This window comes from Odocoileus virginianus, chromosome 3 (assembly GCF_023699985.2).
Source record: "Odocoileus virginianus isolate 20LAN1187 ecotype Illinois chromosome 3, Ovbor_1.2, whole genome shotgun sequence".
In the NCBI taxonomy this organism is placed as follows: domain Eukaryota; kingdom Metazoa; phylum Chordata; class Mammalia; order Artiodactyla; family Cervidae; genus Odocoileus; species Odocoileus virginianus.
The window spans coordinates 13,844,415-13,861,096 of NC_069676.1; the positions used below are offsets into that span (position 1 = coordinate 13,844,415).

At 50.5% G+C, this 16,682-nt stretch overlaps 1 protein-coding gene across 2 annotated transcripts; it reads right to left on the minus strand.

Annotated features, from left to right (window-relative positions):
- Positions 1–5,317: 5,317 nt before the first annotated feature.
- ACP5 (acid phosphatase 5, tartrate resistant) lies at positions 5,318–8,880 on the minus strand. Of its 2 annotated transcripts, none has more exons than XM_020894302.2 (6): positions 8,779–8,880; positions 7,896–7,982; positions 7,397–7,669; positions 7,058–7,185; positions 6,569–6,914; positions 5,318–5,942 (listed from the first exon to the last, which is right to left on the minus strand). In XM_020894302.2, the coding sequence occupies exons 3-6, from the start codon at positions 7,667–7,669 to the stop codon at positions 5,664–5,666; spliced, it is 1,026 nt and encodes a 341-aa protein (XP_020749961.2). In that variant the 5' UTR covers positions 7,896–7,982; positions 8,779–8,880; the 3' UTR covers positions 5,318–5,663. The 2 variants fall into 2 exon arrangements, with proteins under 2 accessions (XP_020749961.2, XP_020749962.2); XM_020894303.2 differs by having other exon boundaries at positions 8,765–8,880.
- Between the last annotated feature and the right edge of the window lie 7,802 nt (positions 8,881–16,682).

Genomic DNA, 16,682 nt, shown 5'->3' on the forward strand with positions numbered 1-16,682 from the left:
TCCCTCATGATTGCCAAGTTTGCTGGTTGTTTTTGTTGTTGTTTTCTTTCCCTTTCTTCTCTCTCTCTTTTTCTTTTCTCCTTTCTTTCTTTCTACTTCTACTCCTTCCCTCCTCTCACATCTTTGTTGAGATACAATTGACAGACAAACTGCACATTTTGACAAATACATACACCTGTGAAACAATCTCCATAATCAGCATAGAGAATGTTTTCACCACCACCCCCCCCCACGCCACGAAGTCCTTATGTCTCTTTGTAGTCCATTCCTACCCCACACCCCAGCCCTTGACACCAACTAATCTGTTTTCAGTTCCTATAACTTTGTGCTCTTGAGGAAGTCACATTAACAGAATCATACAATGTGAAATCTCTTGAGTTTGGCTGCTTTTACTCAGTTTAGATGTCTGAGACATGTGTATGGTTTTTTGTTTTGTTTTGTTTTGTTTGGTGGGGGGATGGTTTGGCTTTGGAGCATAGGAGGAACTTAGTTCCTGGACCTGGGACTGAACCTGTGTCCTAGGCAGTGAAAGCACAGAGTCCTAGCTGCTGAGCTGCTGAAAAATTCCCTATGGCCATGTTGTGTTTGGCTTTCCTAGTGGCTCAGTGGAAAAGAACTTGCCTGCTGCTGCAGGAGCCGCAGGTTCAATCCCTGGGTCAGGTAAGATCCCCTGGAGTAGGAAATGGCAACCCACTCCAGTATTCTTGCGAGGAGAATCCCATGGACAGAGGAGCCTTGTGGGGCTACAGTCCATGGGGTCGAAAAAGAGTTGGACAGGACTTAGTGACTAAACAACATCAACAAATGTTGCATGTATCAGTAGTTGTTCCTTTTTACCATCGAGTTGTATTGCATCATATGGATGGAACACAGTTTGTTTATCCTTTCACTTGATAATGGACATTTGGGTTGCTTCCAGTTCGGGATAGTTATGTATAAAGCTACTATGAGCTATCTTATTCAGACCTCTGTGTGGGTGTTCATTTTCTACTGTATGTTTTACTTCTTTTTTTGATTATAGTTGAATTACTCTACTGTAATTTTAATTTAATTTTACTTTTATTTTGGGATATAGTTGAGTTACTGTATTTTATTTCTACACCAAAACGTGTGAGTCCTACTTCACACTCTGAAGTAGGGGTCAGGCTGTTTTGTTCTGGGCAAACCGGCAAGGCAGATAACATCTTTCCTGCAAAGTTGCGACATCAACTTAACCGACATCGCGTCATCGTTCTCTCCTGTTTGTTTCTGGATTCCCTCTGGATGTTTTCCTGGAGCCAGGGTCATGCTGTGTGGATGACTGTGCATTTTGCTGTTTGGTCAGGCAGGTGTTACCTCACTGTTCAGGAGTCTTGACCTCAGAGGCTGTTGAGGAGGGCGGGTATGACCTGACTGACTCTTCACTGACAGCCAACTGGCTGGGTGAGGGTGCCGGTGCCAGGCCCAGCACTTGGTGTGAGAGGTGGAGTTCAGAGTTGACAATATCCATGATAGTTGCATCAGACGCAGTTGGTCGGGAAGAGAGGGATGAGGTGAAGCTCTGTGACTATGACCTTAAGGATTCTGCCATCTTATTTTCTGTAATTGACAAGGCAGCTTTCCAACCATGGCCGCGTGCTGGTAGATGTTTTCCCTCACCCCAAGCTGGGTGGCTCTGAGGGCATGTGTCCACCCTACTTTGTTCCTTCGGGTGCTCCTTGGGTTGGCTCAGGACGTGGGCCTCCATGAGTGGCAAAAGTACTCGGCCCTTGTGGAGGAAGGGGACCAGTTCTCCTTCCCACCTGGGTCAGCTTGGATGCGTCACTTCTTCTTTCCGTTCTTTGGGCCCTGTGAACAGGGATGTTGGGCTAATTCCACACTCTGGGCCCTGCAAACAGGGACACGAGGCCGACTTCTGATTCAGACTCCTGCCTGCCTGGAGTCTCTGAGTCAGTGGGGAGAGGCAGGGTAGCTGTGAGCTGCCTTGACTGTCCTGGTTAAGATGGAGGGTCTGCTACTTCCTGAGCAGGACTTTGGGCACCTGACTTAATCTGTCAAGCTTCTGTCCCCTGAGAAGCCGGGATACTGCTGGCCCCTTTCCTCCTGGGTCAAGATTAGAAGCGATGGTGTGTTTTTTGTTCTTTTTTTTCCAGCCACACCATGAGGCATGTGGTATTTCCCCCAACCAGAGAGCAAACTTGTGCCCCCTGCACTGGTCTTAACTACAGAACAGCCAGGGAAGTCCTGGAATGGTGTTTTTTTGTTTTTTGGCATAGAACTTGGCTGGTAGTAATGCCAGCTGGAAGGAACTCAGGGTTGGCATTTTTTTTTTTCTCAGGGTTGGTATTTTGGTAAGACAGTTTTGCTTAATTTTTTTGAAAGATTTTTTTTGATGTGGACCATTTTTAAAGTATTTAATTTGCTTCTGTTTCGTGGCTTTTTTTTTTTTTTTTTTTTGGCCACGAGGCTTGTGGTATCTTAGCTCCCTCTCCAGAGACCAAACTTCCACCCTTGCATTGGAAGGGCAAAGTCTTAATCGCTGAACTATCAACGAAGTCCCCAGCTTTGCTTAATTTTAGTAATAACACATGTGTACGTGTGTGTGTATGTTCAGTTGTTCAGTTCTTTGTGACCCCATGAACTGCCCCACGCCAGGCTTCCCTGTCCTTCACCGTCTCCTGGAGTTTGCTCAAACTCATGTCCATTGAGTCAGTGATGCCATCCAACCATCTCATCCTCTGTCACCCCCTTCTCCTCTTGCCCTCAATTCTTCCCAGCATCAGGGTCTTTTCTAATGACTTGGTTCTTTGCATCAGGTGGCCAAAGCTTCAGCTTCAGCATCAGTCCTTCCAAGTAACACATGTAATAAATTCATTAATACTGATTGCTACAGAGTAGCAAATGTAAGATGCCATTTCCCAAATAATTGGGTCCCTGGCCCATAGCAGCTGAAGTGGGTGGTGACGGTGAGTCAAGAAAGTAGTTCCTGCGACTGGCTGGGTCAGGCTGTTTGTGGGTTGGTTTTACTCAACTGAGAAGCCCACAGGGGAACTAAGTGCATTTCTCTGCAGCTTTCGGTTCAGGGTGAGCATTTTGCTTTCAGCATTCTTTAGCAGGAACAGGCTCTGAAATAATTCTGGAAGTTTTCCCCCGTACATACTTGCGCAGATGTACAAAAGCATGGGTCCGGGGATGTCCAAGGTGGCTGTGCTGGTGAGAAGGAAGGACTGAAAAAGATTTCTATAGGCCCCTGTGAGGAGCTGGTGACACAAGGCAGAAAATCCGTGGCTGTCAAAAAGCAGGGCAATCTTCCTCTTAGGAGTGTATGTTGTTTATTTTACAATCATTTCTGCATACATAGGAAATAAATGTGCAGGCTCATTTATGGCAGCATGATTTGAGGACTGCAGAATTATTGGAAGCCATCTGGGCACACCTTGGTAGATGGCTGTTTAGACAGACAATGGGGCCAGGCACTATGTGGGGCCTCTGTAGCAGCAGAAATAAGCTCCCCAGAGGGCCGGTGGGCAGATCTCCAGATAGATACAACAGGCAGAAAGAGCAAATTGCAAAAGAGAACCTTTGCAGGTGCAGGAAATGCTTGTTTCTTGATTGCGGCATTGGGTTTGGGAGTGTGTGCCTTTGTCTAAACTTACTGAACTGCACACTTTTAAAATGTGTCTGTGAGAACTCAGTGAAGTTGATTTAAAAAAGAAAACAAAATCAAAACCAAAAGAGCAAGGTGCAAAGACTTCCCTGGTGGTTCAGTGGTGAAGTCTGCATGGCCCCACTGCAGAGGCACGGGTTCGATCCCCTGGTAGATCAGCTGGTTTAAAAATCCTCCTGCAATGCAGGAGACCCCGGTTCGATTCCTGGGTCGGAAACTTCCCCTGGAGAAGGGATAGGCTACTCACGCCAGCATTCATGGGGTTCCCTTATGGCTCAGACGGTAAAGAATCTGCCTGCAATGCAGAAGAACTGGGTTCAATCCCTGGGTTGGGAAGATCCCCTGGAGGAGGCATGGCAACCCTCTCCAGTGTTCTTGCCTGGCGAATCCTCATGGACAGAGGAGCCTGGTGGGCTACAGTCCGTGGCGTTGCAAAGAGTCAGACACAACTAGGCATAGCTCTTTGTCAGACAAGATCCCGCATGCCTTGAGGAACAGCCAAGAAAATCAAACACACAAAAACTAAAAATGCAAGGTGAAGATAAATGGGAAAGATGAGAAAAAACATTCAGGTTTGCCTTTATTTGCACACAGAAATCCTCGAAGGAAGCCCAAGATGTTTGTAAAAATACTGTTTTTCTAGAAAGGTGGAGGAACAAACATGAGGTGGCTGAGATAGTTTCCTTTTCTACAAAGTTTAGATTTTAGAACCGTATGACTAGCACTGATCCCATGTTGAAATGAGCAAAAAAAAAAAAAAAAAAGTTCTGATATGAACATTTGACTTGTGGCTAGATAGAATGCATACAGAACTGAGTGTATGTGGAGATGCTCTTTGTGAAAAAGGGGAGTTTTTTTCTTTTTTTTTATTATGGAAGGAAAGAACACTAGAGGAGGAAGCTTGTTTCATGTTGTACCCTTCTATTTGGTGTTTTTTTTTTTTTTTTAAATTATTTGGCTGCATAGGATCTTACTGAGGCACTCAGGATCTTGCTGGGTAGTTGTGAGTGCAGACTTAGTTGCTCCACAGCATGTGGGGTCTTAGTTTCCCCACCAGAGAGCGAACCCATGTCCCCTGCACTGGAAAGCAGATTCTTCTTTTTTTAATTTTGAATCCGGGTATAGCCACTGAACAATGTTGTGATAGTTTCAGGTGAACAGTGAAGGAACTCGGCCATACGTATACATGTATCCATTCTCCCTCAAACTCCTCTCCCGTGCAGGCTGACACAATATTGATCAGAGTTCCACAGTAGGTCCTTGTGGTTATCCATTTTAAATACAGTAGTGTGCACATGTCCATCCCAAACTCCCTAATTATCCCTTCACCCCCGGCAACCATAAGTTCTTTTTCTAAGTCTGTGAATCTCTTTCTGTTTTTTAAGTTCATGTGTATCATTTTTTTTTTTTTTTTTACTACACATATAAGGGATGTCATATAGTATTTCTCCTCGCCTGACTTAGGAACGCAGATTCTTAACCACTGGACCACCAGGAACTTAAGTACCTGTTTGGCCTTAAAATCGTACTCATGGATGAGGCCAGTCGGTTACAGATGAGACTAAGAGATGAAGGTGCAGAGTGAGGATGGTGGGGGAGCCCCAACCTTTCCAACCCCATGTATTGCATCTCGCCAGGAAGTTAAGAAAAGAGACCCTCACAGCACACATGTTCAGCCTTTGCAAGTTTTTCTTTTATTGTCTATTCGGCAGTGACAGAAGGATGCCTGATCCAGGGGAAAGCTCTGCCTTCCTCCCTCCTTGCCCCTCAATGCCCGGAACTCAGGCTGGGCGAGCCCGGTCACGGGGCCTGGCACTCTGGCCCAAACATGTGTCCATGTTTCTTTCAGACACGGGCATCTATGTCACAAGTTCCTCATCTGCCCTTCTCTTTCCTGCTCTGCCTTCACACCACGGGCTCCTGAGAAAGCCTGCCCATGGGCAGGGGGAGTAGGGAGGGGGTGTGTGTGTGTCCCAGAGGGGCCCACCCACCCACCGGCAGGGAGGCGCCGTCTCACTCAGGCCCCAGCATGGAGCCCGCGGCGGTGGTGATGCTCGGACCTGGCTCGCCTCGGCAACCTGGTCTTGAAGAGGGACTTGCCCGAGGCTTCAATGTAAGTGACGCTCATCTCCTTGGGGCTGATCTCTACGTAGGCGAAGCCACCCAGTGAGTTCTCGGCCCCGTAGTGGAAGCGCAGGTAGCCACTGGGGACTTTGCGCGTGTGCTTCTTCGAGGGGTCCATGAAGTTCCCGGCCCCGCTCAACACGAAGCCCAAGCCGTTCTCATCCTGAAGGTACTGTGGACAGAGGACACAGGGTCAGTGGAGCCCCCAGCCCCTCAGTTAGGCGGACTGTGGACTGGGTACCCACCTGTCTTGGGTGCAGGCTCAGGTCTGCACTTCACCAGAGTCACCTTGAGCAAGGAACATAACCCCGGCCCCCCACCTCATGCCACCCCCGCCAAGTCTCCAGTTTCTTCACCTCTGGGAGCATGTTGATCTGGGGAAGCAACTGGCAACAGGGATCCCTGGGAGGGCTTTTGGGGAACTTTGGGCTGTGTTCTGGTTAGCAAGCATAGAGTTTGAGGGATAGTGATAATTGAGAGGGCCCCAAATAGGAGGGGAACTCCCAGACGGCTCTGGTAAAGAAGCCTCCTGCCAACGCAGGAGATGGGATTCGATCCCTAAGGCGGGAGGATTCCCCTGGAGGAGGGCATGGCAACCCTCTCCAGTATTCTTGCCTGGAGAATCCCATGGACAGAGGAGCCTCGCGGGCTACAGTCCACGGAGTTGCAAAGAGTCGGATATGACTGAGCACACACACACGAACAAGAGGACCCCCAATGCCACCCCACGTGGCACACCGGCCAGGCTAGGGACGTCCTCCCCTTACCAGGGCCCCAGGCCACCCTGGGGACCCTCACCTGCAGGTTGTGGTCGTGGCCACACAGGTAGGCGGTGACCTTGTGCGCGGTCAGCAGCGGCAGCAGCTGCTTGACCAGGCAGTGGGTGGGCCCGTGCTCGGCGATAGACCACACAGGGTAGTGGCCGGCCACCAGCACGTAGTCCTCCTTGGCCGCTGCCAGCTGCTTCTTGAGCCAGGCCAGCTGCGTGCGGGCCATCGCCAAGTTGCGGGGCCTCTCGGGCTGCTGGCTGGCAAAGTCGTCAGAGTTGCCGCATAGGGTCACAGTGTCCAGCATGAAGATGGCCACGGACACGTTGGACCGGGGGATCTTGAAGCGCAGGCGGTAGTAAGGGCTGGGGAACTTCCTGCAGATGGTTCAGAGAAAGGGGTAGGTGTCCATCTCGGGCGGAGACGCCCCGGGCTCAGCTCTGGTTGATCGGCCTCTTTGCCCCCGGAGGGAGGAGGCTGGTACGGGGTGGGAAGGAGAGGCAGGAGGGGGCAGGCTCACCAGCGCTTGGAGACCCTGGAGTAGGCGATCTGTGCTGAGACGTTCCCCAGATGGTCATGGTTGCCAGCCAGCACGTACCAGGGCACGGTGCGGAGCGGGGAGGCAGAGAACACATCCTCGAAGGTCTCCTGCAGCAGAGAGAAGGGTGGCACCCAGCTCAGGTTCAAGCAGCCACTGGCTGCTCCCACCAACTCGAGGAACAACTCCCACCAGGAACGAGGGAACTGTGCGTGCTCGGCGTCTGCAACCATCATGTTGCTCTGCCCTCTCCAGTAAAAGGTCTAGAGGCTTCTCCATGCATCGCCCTCCTCCCACCCCCGCCACTCCAGTGGCACACACCTGAAACCGCTTGTCGTTGACATCCTGCACACCACTGAAGTAGAAATTGTCTCCCAGGGACAGAATGAAGTCTGCGCCCAGGATCTGCACTGTCCTGGCAATCTCTTTGGCATTGGCCATTTCCCGTGCTGTGTAGAATGGGGCGTTGGGGACCCCTCCCCAGTCACCCACAGCGACGAAACGCAGCATGGGAGTGGGTGTGCTGGCGGCAGCGGCAGCCCGGGGGAGCACCAGCGAGGCTTGCAGGATGAGCAGAACCGTCCACATGTCCATCTGGGAGGGGAGAGACGGGCGTCTGGGGCTTGGGCAGCAGGCCACCCTGAGACCCGCCACTGGCCCCGTTCTGGGAGGGGAAGACATGGGCTCCCTGCAGGGCTGGCTTGGTGCTCGAGTTCCCAGGGCTTCAGGGCAAGAGCTGGCTGGGAGGGTCAGTGGGCGGGCAAGCAGGATCCAGCCGGCAGGGTGGGGAGGGCTGGGTGTGCAGGGGCCCAGCACTCACCCTGGGGGAGGAACAAGCCAGTTGCCTGAGGGCTCAGAGAGGCAGGTGAGCTCCAGTGCAGAGCGGCGGGGCGCGAGCCTTTATTTCCTGGGGGGCGGAAATGGATCATTAGAGAGGATGAGGCAGTTTCTCCAGGAGCCCTCCCCTTGGGTCATGTGAGCCTGGGAGCTAGTTCCCCAGCGCTGGCCACGGGATTCGAGGTGGGGTCTGGCACTCCAGGGCAGCCCCCGTGTTTGCCCAGCGGAGCACGTTTGTGTCCTGGGCCCTCTGAGTGTGCAGCAAGCTCGATCGGTGCACCCCTCCCAGCCAGCCACCCACCCTGTGTCCGCGTCCTCAGTGGACGTGTTTGTCTGCCCACGTCTGGGTGTGTCTGCGCTGTTATCTGCGTGTAGCCGAGCGTGCCTGCCTCGGTCACATGCCTGCTCTGTGCTTGTCCCATGTTCCCATGGCGGTGGACACAGCCACCCTGTGCCCGAGCCCTCAAGTGGAACTGGGTGTGGGGGACGAGACCGGTGTGTCCCCGCCTCGCACCCCAGTCCAGCGCATGTGTGTGTTGTGTCTCTCGGCTGAGTTGTGGGTCCGGTGTGTGAGGTGTGTGTGAAACATCCGAAGTGAGCCCCAATCCCAGGGTCACCCCCCCTTCCCTAAACAGCAGGGGCCTCCGTTTCCAGGAAGTCCAGCCCACATCTTCCCCTCTGCCTCACCCACTCCTATTCCTGCAGGAGGAACCCAGGCAGGAGGGAGCTGGTGACCAGCCGTGTAACCACAGGCTTTTGACCCTCACACCCTCGGCCGCTGCTCTTGAGGCTTGTCTGACCTGCCCCTCCCCTCCCTGCCTCCCTTCTCCCCGGCCCCCTGGATCCACGGACCCGTAGGCACTCACGGTGGCTCTCTACAGCCCCTTGCGACGGTGGATGGGGGTCCCCATCCCCAGGCTTGAGGACACAGGCTGGCTGCTTGCTCCCCCCACTCCTGACCCCACAGCCTAGATAAACAGGAAGTGGGTCACGAGGTTAGGCGGAGACCACTCCTCCGGGTGGAGGCCTCCGGTCTACACCCGCCAGGCGGTCTCACCTGCAGTCGGCGGGGCCCGGGGTCAAGGCCGGGCGCGGCTGAGCGAGCCGAGCTGCGGGAACGCCCGGCGCTCGCCGTCGGGGCTGCCCGGGCTTAAAGGACGCGGCGGCCCGGGGGCGGCCCAGGTGATCCCCGGTGGCCGGAAGCGCTGGAGCCTGGACCTCCTGGCCCTGCCGGCCGCACCCGGGGATCCCGCGTCACCACGCCTCCGGGGTGCAGGCAGCGCTTCTGTAACTGGGGGTGACGCACTGCACCCCGGAGGACGGCCCATACCCGGCCGACTGCACTGCAGCTCGGCCGGGGAGAGTGACTTGGGTTCCCGGTTTCCATCCCCTGCCCCCCGCAACGCAGGCAGAATCTCCACCCTTGGGACCTACACACTTTGGGTGCCAGGGCCTCCCTATCGCAGCGCTGGGTGGGGTGGCAGTCCAGTACTGACCCTCGAGGGAGGATGTCTGTCGTCTTCAATCCCAGTTTCCTGGTCTCTGAACTATGTATGAGGGTAGAGAGTTCACTCTTCCTTAGATGTGCAAATAATTTACCTTGAAACACTCTCCAGAAGCTAGGGCACAACCCTTCCCGCCTCCTTTTGAAGCTGGTGGTGGTTATTCTGTCACTAAGTCCCACTCTTTCCAACCTTAGGGACTGCAGCCTGCCAGGCTCCTCCAACCAAGGAATTTTTCAGGCAAGAAGACTGGAGTGGGTAGCCATTTCCTTCTCCAGCGGATCTTCTTGATGGAGGGGTGGAACCCGAATCTCTTTCCTCACCTGCATTGGCAAATGGATTCTTAACCAACTGCACCACCTGGGAAACCCACTGTACAGAAAACCTGCCTAGAACTCTGCAAAAATGGCCCAGTCATGAAAAAGCAAACTTTGAAGCGCTGTGGGCTTCCCTGGTGGCTCAGATGGTAAAGAATCTGCCTGCAATGCAGAAAACCTGGGCTGGATCCTGGGTCAGGTAGATCCCCTGGAGAAGAGAATGGCTACCCACTCCAGTATTTTTGCCTGGAGAATTCCTTGGACGGAGGAGCCTGGCAGATTATAGTCCATGGGGTCCCTAAGAGTTGGACACGAGTGAGTGACTAACATGTTCCACAGACTGGAGGAGAGCCAAGAAATGGGAGGACAAACTGAACATGGGGATCTTGGGCCAGAAAAGGGGTACTTATGGAAAATCTGGTGACATTCAAAGTTTTGTGAATAGTAACACAACTAAGAAACAATCCTGGAGTGGTTACAGGTGTGACATGTACAGGATGCTAGTCACTGAGGCAACAGTGAGATGTATGTTGCACTCTTTGCGCTGTTTTTAAAATTTTTTTTTTGCAATTTTCCTGTAAATCTAAAGTTATGCCAAAATAAAAAAGTTGACTTTGAAAACAGGTGTGATCCAAGAAACTTAAACGTTGATTCAGCGTGCATTGAACACCTGCTATATGCCCAGTACCCAACAGACACAGCAGGGAACAAGACAGATCAGGAAAAACCTGCTCTGCTGGGCCCCAAGTGCTGGTGAAATTTATATTCTAGCTGTTAATTACTTCCATTCTTTGGGGGTGGGGTGGGGCATTCTCTTTCCATTTTATACTTTCTGTGCTGTTTGCTGTGCTCACTCACTCAGTCAAGACCAACTCTTTGGGACCCCAGGGACTATAGCCTGCCAGGCTCCTCTGTCCATGGGATTTCCCAGGCAAGAATACTGGAATGGGCTACTGTTTCTTATTCCAGGGGATCTTCCCAACCCAGGGATCGAACCCATGTCTCCTGCATCTTGCACTAGCAGCTGGATTCTTTACCACTACGCCACCTGGGAAATCCATACTTTCTGTACTGTTTGGATTTTTGCTTGAAAAGTGCTTAGTTATTTTGCCAGTAGAATAAAAGCAGACTTCCTCCTAACATATCTGCAGTCTGAATGTACACACAGGAAACAAAGACCTCACTCCAGATTCAGGGAAGTGGTTGTTTTTCTGGGAAGACAGGGAAGGGAATGGAATTGGGGCTCAGGGATAAGGAGGGGTGTCCAGAAAAGGGGCTTCAAATTTATCCCTACTGTTTCCTTTCACGAAAAAGGAAAACAAAATGATTGGAAGCAATTAGAATCCACTGTTAAATTTGGTTCTTCATGTAGCAGGTCTGCGGTGTTGGAAGGATTATCTTCTATGCTTTCTGTATTTTTTGAGATCACACAAAACTATAATATTTGTTATCCTATTGTATTACATGGTCTTTGTAGACACATCAGAAAATCCTGAAAAGCACAAGGGAAATGATTACACCCATCTGCCTAGAGAGTCACTATTCAGTAATTTTTTAAAATTAATTTTTCTCTGCCTACATTTTTTCTTCTGAAGAATGGGATGCCACTGATACCATTTTTTTGAGGGGCTTCGCTGTGTGACATGTGGGGATCTTAGTTCCTGGACCAGGGATCAAACCCATGCCCCCTGCAGTGGAAGCTCAGAGCCCTTCCCTGGACCACCAGGGAAGTCCTATTGATATCATTTTTTGACCTTGTCAAATGTTAACATTTTCTGTATCTTTTAGTTTTTTTTTGCTTTTTTAAAAGGTTTTAAAATAACATTTATTTCTTAAAAGTTAACATGCACCAAAATATTTTTCTGTACCTTTTAAATGAAAAAAGTACAGAAGCACATGCACATGAAAATAAATCCGGCTTTGTGTAGAGTGTAATGAAACTTGCGACTCCTCAGTTAGGTCTTTCAGGTCACCTCTGGGCTTCCGAGCAAACTCTGCTCTGTTCACTCCAGGGAACCCAGTTCTGGTTCTGATTGTCTATGGAGGTGGATCAGGGTTTGGCCCTGAGCCTCCTTCCCCATCCACTCCCCCCTTGCTTCCCAACAGCAACGTCAGTCCCATGGCTGAGTTCCTCCCTGCCCTCCCCCGCCTGCTCTGCCGCAGCTCCGATCACTCTTCTGGCCTCTCACCCTCCCTTCCTGGAACAGGAGCCCTGGCTCTGACCTCAGGGCCTTGGCACTTGCTGTTCCATTTTCGTAGAAGATCCCTCCTTCTCCAGCTACCCCTGTGGCTGCCTCCCTACTGTATTGAAGTTCTTTTAACTCATCTAAAAAGCACCCCTCCCACCCCCATCCCGAATCCCTCTTATCCTGCTGTAGTTTTATCTGCAGCCCTTATCGCTGCCTGTTGACCACACTCTGCTTATCTTGTTTTCAGTCTGTCTCCCCAGACGAATGAGGTCTGAGGTGATAAGAACTGTCTCGGCCAGTCGTGTTTGCTGCTGTTTCTCTGGCATCTAGAATCTGGGGACCCACATGCAACTCCTGAGGAATTATCAGTGGAAAGGTGGAAGGAGGGGACACCTTTGCACAACATGTTTTTACCTCCAGTCTGAATGTGCAGCCTGCCCAAACCTTCCTGGTTTCACCTACCACTAACCACCCCACTCACCACCAGGGCTGCCAGGGTGGCTCAGATGGTAAAGAATCTCCCTGCAATGCGGAAGACCTGGGTTTGATCCCTGGATTGGGAAGATCCTCTGGAGGAAGGCATGGCAACCCCCTCCAGTATTCTTGCCTGGAGAATCTCCATGGACAGAGGAACCTGGCGGGCTACAGCTCATGGGGTGGCAAAGAGTTGGACATGACTGAGCGACACAGCAAAGCACATTACAACCACCCCTTTACAGCTTGCTTCATCTAAACATTTTTTTTGCCCAAGGTGCACAGCATGTAGGATCTTAGTTCCCCGACCAAGGATCAAACTCGCACTGCCAGTGTTGGAAGCACATGGAGTCTTAACCAACTGGACCGCCAGGGAATTCCCAAATGTTGTTGCTGTTTTTCATAATGCAGGACTCTTGGAAATACATCACTGTCTGCATCTCCTTCCTGTCTGGGCCACAGGGCACAAGTCACACTAAAGACAGTGTATTGGAGAAGACTCTTGACAGTCCTGTGGATTTGATCCAGAGTCCTGGATCAAACCAGTCAATCCTAAGGGAAATCAGCCTTGAATATTCATTGTAAGGACTGGTGCTGAACTTGAAACTCCAATCCTTTGGCCACCTGATGTGAAGAGGTGACTCACTGGAAAGACCCTGATGCTGGGAAAGATGGAGGGCAGGAGGAGAAGGGGATGACAGAGGATGAGATGGTTGGATGGCATCACTGACTCAATGGACATGAATCTGAGCAAATTCTGGGAGATAGTGAAGGCCAGGGAAGCCTGGCGTGCTGCAGTCAGTGGGGTTGCAAAGAGTCAGACATGACTTAGTGACCAAACAGCAACAACAAATTCCTACTTCAGGGCCTTTGCACTTGCTGTGCCTTCCTCTGGCCCACTCTCTGCTCACCTTCTTGTCCTTGAGTACCTGACTTCAATGCCATACCACTTCCTCAAGCCTCCTGGACATCTGGACTCAACACACAAGCCCATTACCTACTCCCAAGTAGTCTCTAGTCTGTCAAGTATCCCCCCATCCCCAGGCCAGGAATTCCCTCGAAAGCAGATCTGGGTGGACAAGAAATCTTCACTTGATGGGGGAGAAGGGAGAATGGGGTTAACATTACTTCTGCCAAGCACGAGTCAGTGAAGGGAGGTGTGCACCAGACTGGTATGTATGGTGAGGAGAGCCTGAGGTGGGAGGTTTCAGGAGGTGGGGATCAGGGGCTAAAAGGATCACAGGGACAAGGGCCTGGAGTCATGGAGGGTGGACTTGATTTGGAAGGTGATAGGTTTGGAGGATAGGGTCCAAGCTGTGTTTTTATAAGATCAATCTGGGAAAAAGCAAGTCACAGACAGATCTGTATCATCTGTTTCTCTGTATCTGCTTATATCTATCTGTACCCATTTAACTACTGCTATCTACTGCTATCTATCTATTTGGGCTTCCGTGGTGGCTCAGAGATTACAGCGTCTGCCCACAATGTGGGAGACCTGGGTTTGATCCCTGGGTCGGGAAGATCCCCTGGAGAAGGAAATGGCAACCCACTCCAATATTCTTGCCTGGAGAATCCCATGGACGGAGGAGCCTGGTGGGCTACAGTCCACGGGGTCGTGAAGAGTTGGACACGACTGAGCGACTTCACTTCATCTATCTATTTAAGAGTTTTATCTGTGAATGTGTGCAAGCTCAGTCACTTGGTTGTGTTTGACTCTTTTGTGATCCCATAGACTGTAGCCTGCCAGGTTCCTCTGTCTGTGGGATTCTCAGACAGGAGTACTGGATTGGGTTGCCATTTCCTTCTCCTGGGGATCTTCCCAGACCAGAGATGTCTCCTGCATGGTAGGCAGATTCTTCACCAGTGAACCACCAGGGAAGCCCATCTATCTATCTACCTATCTATTATTTATCATACTATACCTTTTATAAGGGCTTCCCTGGTAGCTCAGTGGGTAAAGAGTCTGCCTGCAGTGCGGAAAAGCTGTGTTCGATCCCTGACTTGGGAATATCACCTGGAGAAGGAAATGGCAACCCACTCCAGTATTCTTGCCTGGAGAATTTCATGTACAGAGGAGCCTGGTGGCCTACAGTCCATGGGGTCACAAAGACTTGGACACGACTGAGTGATTAACACTTTTACACCAAATATATAAATATACTTGTTTCTTTCTTTATTTCACTGTGCCAGATCTTAGTTGCAGCATGTGGTATCTAGTTCCCTGCCCAGGGATCAAACCCAGGCCCCCTGTATTGGGAGTGTGGACTCTTAGCCACTGGACCACCAGGGATGTTTCTGTCGCACTGTATCTTGATAGAAAACTACAAGTAATTGTTTGCTGCTCACCAAGAAGAAATAATTCTAGTGTCCACAGGAACCAGTTTAAGAGCGGAATCTTCTGGAGATGGGTGCCTTGGGGAATTATTCATTTCTACCTTATTAATTTCTGTATTGAATTCATCTTTAAAAATGATAAGCTAATAAAGCTTTTGTCATCAGGAAAACAGCATTTACCTAAATAACTATTCTGATGAAAACACAGACAATTGTTGATGGAGGGTGAGTCTACAGTGGGGGGACCCTCACCTCCAACCTCAGGCAGCTGGTATGTTTGAGTCAGCTCTCCAGGACGGCTGTTTGAAGGTGGTTGAGCCGTCTGCCTGAGTTCAGATTCTAGCTGCCCTGTTGTTAGTCAGCAGTGTGATGGTGGGCTGGGGGCTTTACCTCTCTGTGGCTGGCTTTTTCGTCTTTAACACAGGCGATGTTCAACACTGAGTGTCGTGTGCATCGCAAGTCCTGCCACATGGAACATGCAGAAGAGGAACTTGTACATAGTCAGCTCTTGCTATGAGCTAGCTGCCACTGTTTGTTATTATCATCATCACTGTTGTGTGTATTATTGACTACGGCAGCAGCTTCCAGGTGGCCCTAGCAGTAAAGAACCTGCTTGCCAAAGCAGGAGACATGAGATCCGGGTTTGATCCCTGGGTCAGGAAAATCCCCTGGTGGAGGGCATGGCAACCCACTCCAGTATTCTTGCCTGGAGAATCCCATGGACGGAGGAGCCTGGCAGGCTACAGTCCATAGAGTTGCAAAGTCGGACACGACTCAGCACATGGGGCAGTGGCAGTTTGTATAAACCTGACATGTTTAAGAGGCAGCAATGAGAGGTCAGGGGACCAACTCGTACCCATTTGCCTGAGGCTTTTCTGATTTAACATAGGAAGTCCTACATCCCAGGAACTCCCTCAGTCTTGGGTAAACCAGAAGTATAGTTGGCCACCCTACGGGAGATCTTGGATCCCAGTGGTGAGATGGGGGAATCTCTGATAACCCCTAACTTTTGGGAACTCAGTGCCAAGGAAGAAACTTAGGGGGAGGAACCATTCTTGGGGAACTGGACAAACCCTAGTGTGGATGCATTGAGTGTGAGTGTCTTTTTGCTTGTCTGGGTGGGAGAAGACAAATTTTCCTGTGGGGAACGCAGGGCAGAGGTCCCAGCATTGTATTCTGAAATATTTCAAACACACAGGAAAGTTGAAAGGATTGTCCAACAAACACCCACACACCTCCTCCTAGAGACTGCAATTAACATTTGAATATATTTGCTTTAATATTTGGAAGCTTCCCAGGTGGCACTGGCAATAAAGAACCTGGCTGCCAATGCAGGAGATGTAAGAGACATGGTTTTGATCCCTGGGTTGGGAAGACCCCCATGGAGAAGGAAATGGCAACCCACTCTAGTATTCTTGCCTGGGAAATTCTATGGACAGAGGAGCCTGGTGGGCTATAGTCCATGGGGTCACAAAGAGTCAGACATGACTGAAGCTACTTAGCATACTTTAATATCTATCTCACCATCCATTCACTCATCCATCTTACTTATTACCTGTTTTAATATGTTGCAGACTTCTGCACACTTCCCTGCCATGGTTTCAGTGCTTATACCATTAACTCAAGCTCGATATTAGCTTACAGTTCTTCTCTTTGATGTGAAATTTTCATACAATGATTTGTACAAGTCTTAAGTGTACACTGGGTGAGTTCTGATAAACCTCAGCTACAACCCTGGGGGAAATAACATACTCATCTCCCGTGAGATTCAAAACAAAAAATAAAAGTAAATGGAGGCAGCTCAAGTTCTGCTGCTTGCAAAGCTCTGTGACCTGGAGAGTGTCTTAACCTTTCTGGGCCCCAGTTTCTCATCTTCAAAATGGGGAGAGTAAGGGTACCTGTCTGAGATTTGATTGTGGTTGTTGAGGGTATTGAATGGGTGAATCTGTATAGA